Source organism: Hyperoodon ampullatus (genome assembly GCF_949752795.1).
Source record: "Hyperoodon ampullatus genome assembly, chromosome: 4".
Taxonomy (NCBI): Eukaryota; Metazoa; Chordata; class Mammalia; order Artiodactyla; family Ziphiidae; genus Hyperoodon; species Hyperoodon ampullatus.
In genome coordinates, this window is record NC_136917.1 from 147,860,692 (window position 1) to 147,869,613 (window position 8,922).

Consider the following 8,922-nt stretch of genomic DNA (forward strand, 5'->3'; position numbering starts at 1 on the left):
GGGCACAGTAAGAGTGTAGGAAAGAGCACCTTCAAGGAGCTGGCTTCCAGACAGGTTCCAGAGGGAAGTTACTGTACCCTACACAACTAGAGGACACTATGTGATGGGACCAGTACTTGATCAAATACAACAAATAAGGAAGAAACATCAAGGTGAACTGTAGTGGTCACAGCAGGCTTAATAAAGGAGGTGCAGTGTGATTTGGATCTTGAAAGGTGAGAAGGAGTTGGAGAGGGAGGGGTGAAGGAGAAAACATTCTAGGCAGGGCTTCCCTGGTGGCGCAGTGGTTGAGAGTCCACCTGCCGATGCAGGGGACATGGGTTCGTGCCCCGGTCTGGGAGGATCCCACATGCCGTGGAGCGGCTGGGCCCATGAGCCATGGCCGCTGAGCCTGTGCGTCCGGAGCCTGTGCTCCACAACGGGAGAGGCCACAACAGTGAGAGGCCCGCGTACCGCAAAACAAAAAACAAAAAACAGAAAAACGAAAAAACAAAACATTCTAGGCAGGGATAGGAATGGCATGTGTAGAGATGAGTCAGAAGCCTGTTGGTGGTACCAGAATATGGATGGCCGGGTTGCCTATGGCGGGTAGAGCCAGCTGTTAGGCAGAAGGAGAGGTGTTAAACATCCAGGGGGATGTTGTTTAGACTTTATGCATTAAGACCTCCTGAGGGTCCTTGAATGGAGGTGTGAAAGGATGAAAGGGTGACATGCTTATGGGAGAATGAGGTCTGAGCCCCAGGAAGGGGTGAAGAAGCAGAACCTGTGAGCAGGGGTCCTTACCACCCTGCACTGGTAACTCAACAGCCCCAAATCTCTCTTGCAGATCGTGTACCATGGGAACCCCTACAGCGCACACAACTCCACAGAGTTCCTCATCTACCAAAGAGGGGTCGAGGTTGGATGTTGGGGTTTGTGCATCAACTCTGTGTTTTCCTCACTTTATTCTTGTGAGTCTCCTCCCCCTAAGGATGTCTTCTAAGGGCTAGCGAAATCTTGGATTTTATACATCTGTATTTCTATATTTATTTTTTTGCTCTCTAAGATGCCAGATTCTTGATAAATATATGGAGGTCAGGAAAAACTATTTCCTTAGAAAGGACCACATCAAGTAGCCTTTTCCCTAGTGAATCCTGGGTATCATTTTCCTCAGTGATTACTTTGTACTTGCAATCAGCGGGATCCTGATCAAAATACTTTGTAGAGTAACAGGAAATCTTGTAAACAATATGGTGAAGTATTGGATGGATGTGGGGTAGTCACAGCCAAGATTATTGATTGACGGTAGGTCTGTGTTCTGCTGGAATAAGATCACTGGTAGCGTTTCATAGATGTGCTTATCAGTCTCGACAGAAAATGAGGGATGGTTAACATGCTAGGTGACAAAATGAACATATAAAATAACTTAAGCTCAGATGGGTGGGTATGTTACAGGGCCACTCTTCCAGATTGAGAACAACAGCTTTCCTTCTCAGACACCAGCTTTCCATGGGGTCTGGAGTCTATTAACTCCCCTTGGCTAAGATTACCTGTGAGGACACTGTAAACAAAGGGGTTTCTGGGATTGGTTTTAAATAAGTCCAAACGGATGTACTTCAATTCTAGGGCATCACACAGGCTCATTTTGTGCTTGCTAACTTGTATGGAAATCTCCAAGTGCTGTACACATTGAATTAAGTAAAAACTCTGGCTTATATGCAGGTCCCCCATTTGGAGTGGAAATTTCAGAGCTTCTCCAGCATTGTGGGGAGAATAGCTGGTCCCCAGGGCAGAGCTCCAGGCTTTGGACAGGCCCAGGGGACAGCAGGGGTATGGCCCAGGTTGGGGGGAGGCGATAGGGGACAATCCCTGTTACCATTCTCAGGGGTTATCATTCTGTCACTGAACTGTGCTTCTTGTGGGGATGGAGGTTGAATCTATATAATGACCCCTAGTCTGGCATTTAGCCCTTTGCCCAGCCATAGCACAGTGGGAAACCTGCTTCGAGATCAAGAAAAATCTCTTCAAAGTATAGCACAATTGGGAAAAGGGGACCTAATATAAGCATATTCATGAGCCCAATAATCATAAAACCATAAAATTCATTACTTTCAAATTTATGGTAACCAAATAGTGGTGGCTTAAAGCATACATTTCCTCAGCAAACCCATGTTTTTCCCCTTAGAGTGTACGCATTAAGGAAACTCCAGGGTGCTTGCTTCGGCAGCACATATACTAAAAGGAAAGGAAAGAAAAGAAAACTCCAGGAGTACGATTCCAACTACCTAGAATCAGGGAGTGTTAAGACTGAAAGGATTTAATAAATTATCCGTCTCAATCCCTTTGTGCTTTCAAGAGGTGGGGGGAATATTTACTACTATTCTCATTCTTGTAAGAGGAAAACATTTTTCTAAAAGTCATTAGTATTTGAATTTTGTGTCAAGCTTAACTTGTTTTCCTCAAAAAATCCCTTCTAGGGACCCTTCCATTAGTGTAGTCTGAGTTCCTATATGAATTTCATGGCATTTGAAAATTCAAAAGCATGTTATTTTTTAGGGCCTTTCCAGTTAAAATCCCTGTGTATAAAGAATTCCTACTATTTGAATAATTTTCCAAAGTTATATTAATGTATAAATCTATGGGATCCCTATCACTGTGAATTAGAACTAAAATTTTCTTTATAAAATACCAACCAGCCCTGCCCAAGGATCTTCAGGGGCTCTCGTGCCCATAAGATCGAGTAAAAGTCCTGATCTTGGCACTCCGGGATTCACAGTTTGGCCGGGCTCACCCTTGGACCTTTGTCACTCCCACGCAGCAGCTCCTCCAATGACCCACTGCACAGACGTTCTCACCTCTGTGTATTTGCTTTTGGTTTCTTCCACCCGAACTGCTGTTTCTCCCTCCCCGCCCAGACCCAACTCCAATATGTCCCTCTCTGTGCCATCTTTCAAGTCTCTCCCTCTGCACTCCAACCCGCTCTGGGTAGAATCAATCATTTCCCTCAATTCCAGAGCACACTGGATAACCCTGTATTCTGGACTCATCGCGTAACATCAGACGCAGACCCAAAATTTCTATCCAGACAGAGCGTAGCAGGGTTATCTGGCTGCTGGGCGGGGCATGGGGAATGGTGATAAGGGACTTGTTTTTAAGCTCCTTTGCACAGCAGGCACACTTAGATCAATGAGAATAGCCACACTGAGTACTGAAATATAGCCAATTGTTCATATCATACACTACTATCCATAGCTGGGGCTTAAATCAATCATTTCCCTACAATCCTCAGGAGAGGCACAGTAGGAGCTGGTGTCAGACCCAGCAGAGGACAAGTCAACGTGGCCCTTAAACGTACTGCTTTCTCTTTATGAATAAAGCATTCTTTGCCAGACTTTCTGTCTTCGTCGTGAAGTTAGTTACGTTTCCAAATACCTCTTTATCCTCTTTTGCCTCCTTCCTGGCTGCCCTATACACTTAGTGAGAGCATTTCCCTAATGAATACTGATAGTATCTTTTAGGTACTGAGACAATTTAGATTACATTTTCCGCATAAATGTAATCGTTAAGCAAACAGAAACCGACCTAAATTTATACTGCTTTTATTCTCAACCTTGACAACAGCCCTCCAAGCATGGCATGAATTTAATAGAGGAAGCACTGTTGCCCATTTAACATTTTCAGAATTCCATAATTGATACAAATGTAATACATAATTGATACAAATGTAATAAATATTAGGTTTCTTGTCTATGCAATGTAAATCCAATAATTATTGGAATAGATATGGAAAATTTCACTCTTGAATAGGCACATTTCTAGTATCTATCATTTGTATATCCCCTGGGTCCATGTGTTCCAGTAGAATGGGGCAGAGGAAAGAGAAGGAAAGTATGGCCGTTTGCAGCAACATGGGTGAACCTAGAGATTGTCATACTGAGTGAAGTAAGTCAGACAAAGAGAAATATCGTATGATATCACTTATATGTGGAATCTTAAAAAAAATGATACAAATGAACTTATTTACAAAATGGAAACAGACTCACAGACTTAGAGAAAGAACTTATGGTTGCCAGGGGGGGAAGGGGGAGGGGAGAGGGATAGTTAGGGAGTTGGGGATTGACATGTATTATGTAACAACCTAAATGGGAAAATAATTTGCAAAAGAATAGATACATGCCTATGTATAACTGAATCACTATGCTGTACACCTGAAACTATCACAGCATTGTTAATCAACTATACCCCAATATAAAATAAAAAGTAAAAAAAAAATAACCGATTAAAAAAGGAAGATAAAGTTTTTTTTAAGGAATTTTCCCTACTGTGGTGGAAAACATGGTAAAATGTTTTAAAGCTGAATTTCCAATTTTAAAAAATGAGCTCTACCGTGAGTTCTCTATGAGCAAGCCAAGTTTACCTGCTGGGAGGGGACCCCAGTTAAGAGTCAACCATATTCAGCAAACTCTGTATTTATTGAAGTAACGATAGCCACCATTAACTGGATGTCTTCTGTGCGCTTGGCACTGGGCTGGGTGATTTCCTAGACGTTTTACTTCATTTGATCCTGGTAACAACCACCAAGAAGGGTTTTATTAGTTCCATTTTCTGATGAGGAAACTGAGGTTTTGAGAAGTTGTGGAACTTGCCCATAGAGGGTGAAGGTGCCAGCGAGGGGGAGGTGTCTGGTGCAGCAGGACCCCCTGACCAGCCTGGGAAGGGCTGGCAAGGCAGGGAGAGCATCTACAGGTGATGTACGTTCTTTACTTCCTTCTCAGGTTGTGCAGATGGCATTCAGGTGGGGCAAAGAAACTGAATGAGTTGGATCATTCTGTGCAATCTGTTTGTGTTAATTTCCTCCAACCTGACTTTGGGCTGTGGGGCTAATAGAGACCTGGATTGTCATTTTGGTCTTGCTAGGCTAGATCTCTGTGAATCGGAAAGATACCCGCTTTTCTTCCATGGCTTGCAGCCCCAGGGTCCCACAGCCAAGGTGGGCTTTTCAATCGTCTCTTTTGCGTCCCGTTGCTATTCAGCTGCCCTGTACACAGTGCCTGGTCCTTCCCTGCAGAAAAGAAAATCAACCCAGCAAGGCAATCTCCAGCTCTTCTTTACACAAAGGATTCAAAACTTATTCCAAAAGCCAGCTGTTTTCAAGCACAGATAAGGAGGTTCCTCTGTTTCTGACTCAGTATTAAAGGAAGGCTAAAAAAAGTGAATCTTCAAAAGGAAAGGTTGTCTGAAGCTATGAGATGTTGTGAGGCACTGCCAGCTGTAATTTCTCCCTCTCTTCTCCCCACACACAGACTTTCAGAAAGCTTTGGTTCCCTACATCGGATTAAAGGGTCTTTACTTCATGGGGTATTTGCTGTTTGGCCTGGGGACGGGCGTCATCGGGCTCTTTCCGAATGTCTACTCCAGCCTGGTCATGTGCACCTTGTTTGGCGTGATGTCCAGCACCCTGTACACCGTGCCTTTTAACCTCATCACCGCGTACCACCGTGAGCAGCAGGAAGAGCAGGTGTGTTGTTGAACCTCTGCACTGAGTGACGCCCGGACTCACTGGAGGCTGGGGGAGCTTGCTAGGAAAATGGAGAGCAGAGCTGGAAAGCAGGGCTTCTTGAAACAGCAGCACTAAGATGTCCAGCCAGATGTAACAATGGTCTAGCCAAGGCCTGACCCCTTTCCCAGCCCACCCCCTCCTTACTCTGAAGCCCTGTGCACCTGGGAGCAGTCGGGCAGGTACCATTACTCCCATTTGTCAGATTAGGAAAGGTGAGGCTGGTAATGCTGAGAAACCAGCCCACAATCACACAGAGACAAAGCAAGGGAAACTCTGGGCTCATGACCTGTCCAGCGCACCTGCAGTGTTTCTGGATGCCACAACGAGGGCCCAGCCCCTCAACCACTGCAGAGGTGCCTGGTGCAATTTCTGGGAGTTACTGGTTGAGCAATGTTTTCCTTGGAAGTCCGGGTTTTGGTAAGTCATGCCCTGTGTGCAGGGAGGAAAGCTGGTCGCAGGTGGTCATCTCACCAGCTGCCACAAGAGAGGCCCGCCCCATCTCCATCTCGGAACTCAAGCCAGAGGGCAAGACCCTATGCTGCCCTAAAAAAGCACTAGGTTCGGTATTTCTGCTCTAAGATTATCACGTTTTCTTATCCAGATATGCAAGTTTTCCCCCTGAAAATAGGCTTACATTTCTTTAACTGTAAAAGTTAAAGAGATGGCTATTAGCTTAATCTATCACAGTAGGAAACTGCAAAAACGCTGAACACGCGTCCATGTGACTGCAACGCTGGCCTTCTTTTTCATCATTTGATCTGGTAAACACAGCAGGAGAGAGTTGCACCAGGTGTTAAAACCTTTTAAACAAGAGCTGTAGCTGTCCTCTTCCCTGGCAGACATGGTCACTAATGTTTCAATGCATGACAGATGCTTTGCTGCTAAAGAGACAGCTGTCATAAAGAACTATCCCTCCAAGAGGGAATTGGATGGCACTAGGCCCAAAACACAGAGGCTTTGGACTCAGAGAACCCTGGATTCAAATCCTGCCCCCCACCCCTGGACAGCTATGTGACACTAGGGATCTTATTCATTTATTTATTAAATATCACTCAAAATGAGTTCATGTTTAGATGGGTTAATACAATCACATGGTTCAACAACCACAGTGATACACAAGTGTGCGTCACGTGGCTCCCGCCGACCCCTCCCTCCACCCTTTCCCTGTCCTCACCTCCCCAGCCTGGGCTCCTACATGTAACCACTCTCATCAGGTCTTTGTCTATTTTTCCAGTATCTTTTAATGAAAATCCACCGATTATGAATCTTTTTTCTTATTTTCCCTTTCTTATTCAAAGGATAATGTGCGTTTTCCTGCACAATGATTTTTTTTCATTTAATAGTCTAGGAATTATCATTCAAACTCTCAGAGCCTTAGTTTTCTAATCAATGAAGTGGGAATGTTACACCCACCTTAGAGAGTTGTTGGAAAATTAAATGAAACAAGATAGTGTAGGTAATCTGCTTAGCATAATGCCTACCTGGCACCTGGCAAAGACTCGAAAAATGGTAGGTAGTATTGTTATCATGTGGTTAATGATTATGATATGTGCATCTAGGGAGGTGGTAAGAATGAAATGAAGTAAGGTATGTGAAAGAGCCTTGCACAAGGCCTAGCACATATATGATACCCAATAAATGGCAATGTTATCAACCAATTCCGACCAAATATCAAACTAATCAAATATTAATCTACTAAGCAAAAAGCAACCATATTTTGAAAGGTTGAATTGCTTTTTTATGTTGCTACCCCGACACATATCTGTGATTCAACATCCTTCTAAAAATGTTTGAACTTTAAACACTAGGGAAGAGAAGGAATGGGATATTTATTGAGCTTTTACCGCATTGTATTTATTGACTTATTGATTTATTGAAGAGATAATTCTGCATTCTTAACCATTTAACTCCCATAGGTGTGAACGGTGGAATTTAAGACTTTGTGGCAGGTGGGGAAGAAAGGTGCAGGCAGGGGGGTGGAGCTTGAATCAGGAGTTGATAAACTGTCTTCTTGGCCAAACGTGGTCTGCCACCTGCTTTTCTGTACAGTCTGTCGTGTACGGACACGACAGGAATTCTAGGAATTCTTTGACAATTTTAAAACGATTTTTAAAACATCAGTGGAAGGATAATATTTGTGACAAGGGAAAATTACATGAAATTCAAATACCCGTGTCATAGCGTTCTGTTGGAATGCCAACTTGTTTATGTTCTGTGGCTGCTTTTGCACTGCAACGGCAGAGGGGTGTAGTTGCAACTGAGGTCATACCACCCACAAGATGCAAGTATTTATTATCTGGCTTTTCATAGAAAACGTTTGCTTGCTGCCTTCTGCCCTGAAGGACAGTTGGTGCAGATCAAATGCTGTTCCTGTGCTTCCCTTGCAGAGGCAGCAGCCCCAGGGCGGGGGCCCGGATGGCAGCGTGAGAGGGCAGGGCGTGGACTGCGCCGCCCTCACCTGCATGGTGCAGCTGGCTCAGATCCTGGTCGGAGGTGGCCTGGGCCTTCTGGTCAACATGGCCGGGAGCGTCATCGTCGTGGTGATCACAGCCTCTGCGGTGGCACTGATTGGCTGTTGTTTTGTGGCTCTCTTTGTTCGATATATGGATTAGGTCAATAAAGAGACATCGTTCCTAACCCCAGACACAGTGGCGCACACGGCAGGAAATCGATCTTTTCTTTAGCTCTGCACTGTTTGTATCTGCCCAGTGGATGCCACGTGTTCCGACTTCAGCTGCGGTGATCAGCCCGCCCCGCACTCTCAGCCGGCCCTCTGCACATCCGTTTCCCTATTTCAGGCATCATTTGTCTTAGGAGAGACTGGACTATGCCTCCATTCACTGGGGGCAAAGGGCAAGTGTGGGTGACAGCACCTCCCCGCCCCTTTCTCCCTCCGGCTCAGTGCAGCGGAATGGAGAGGGAGGGTCTGTTTTCCACAGGGCATTTCAGGCCTTGATGAAACCTGAGAAGCAGACTAGCACATCCCTGTGATGCTGGGATTTATTCTGTGGTGTGATTTTTTTTTTTAAAACCTGGTGTCCATGTATAGTTGGCGGGGGGGAATAATATTTTTCATCAAATTCACTGTAACTCAAAATATTGCCAATGATTTATATAAAGATATTAATCCACTCATCTTTAATTCATATTTAACTCGCTCATAATTAATTCATGCTAATTTCTAATATCCCTGACAAGTCTGCTTGAACATCTCATGCTGGAGGATTTACCACTTTGAAACAGCTCATCTTACTGACACAATAAAAATCTTTCTCTCCAGTCTGCACTTTTGTTCCAGCCGCTGGAGTCTCTATGGAAGCCTTTCAAAGAACTGCCTCCCATTTCTCTTCTCCAAGTGAAGCCGTTTTCTCAGCCAGAGGTCT

The 8,922-nt window shown here is 44.6% G+C and overlaps 1 protein-coding gene across 3 annotated transcripts in view; it reads left to right on the forward strand.

The window, feature by feature from the left end:
• The window catches only part of SLC45A2 (solute carrier family 45 member 2), a gene marked incomplete at its 5' end in the record, with an annotated part of 32,696 nt that extends 24,047 nt beyond the window's left edge, over positions 1-8,649 (forward strand). The window contains 3 exons of one of the 3 annotated variants that reach the window (XM_079702978.1): positions 827-950; positions 5,283-5,497; positions 7,927-8,649. In XM_079702978.1, coding sequence (XP_079559104.1) covers positions 827-950; positions 5,283-5,497; positions 7,927-8,151 — 564 coding nt within the window. In that variant the 3' untranslated portion in view covers positions 8,152-8,649. The remainder of the gene's footprint in view (positions 1-826; positions 951-5,282; positions 5,498-7,926) is intronic. The other 2 variants (XM_079702979.1, XM_079702980.1) reach the window with 2 other exon arrangements.
• Between the last annotated feature and the right edge of the window lie 273 nt (positions 8,650-8,922).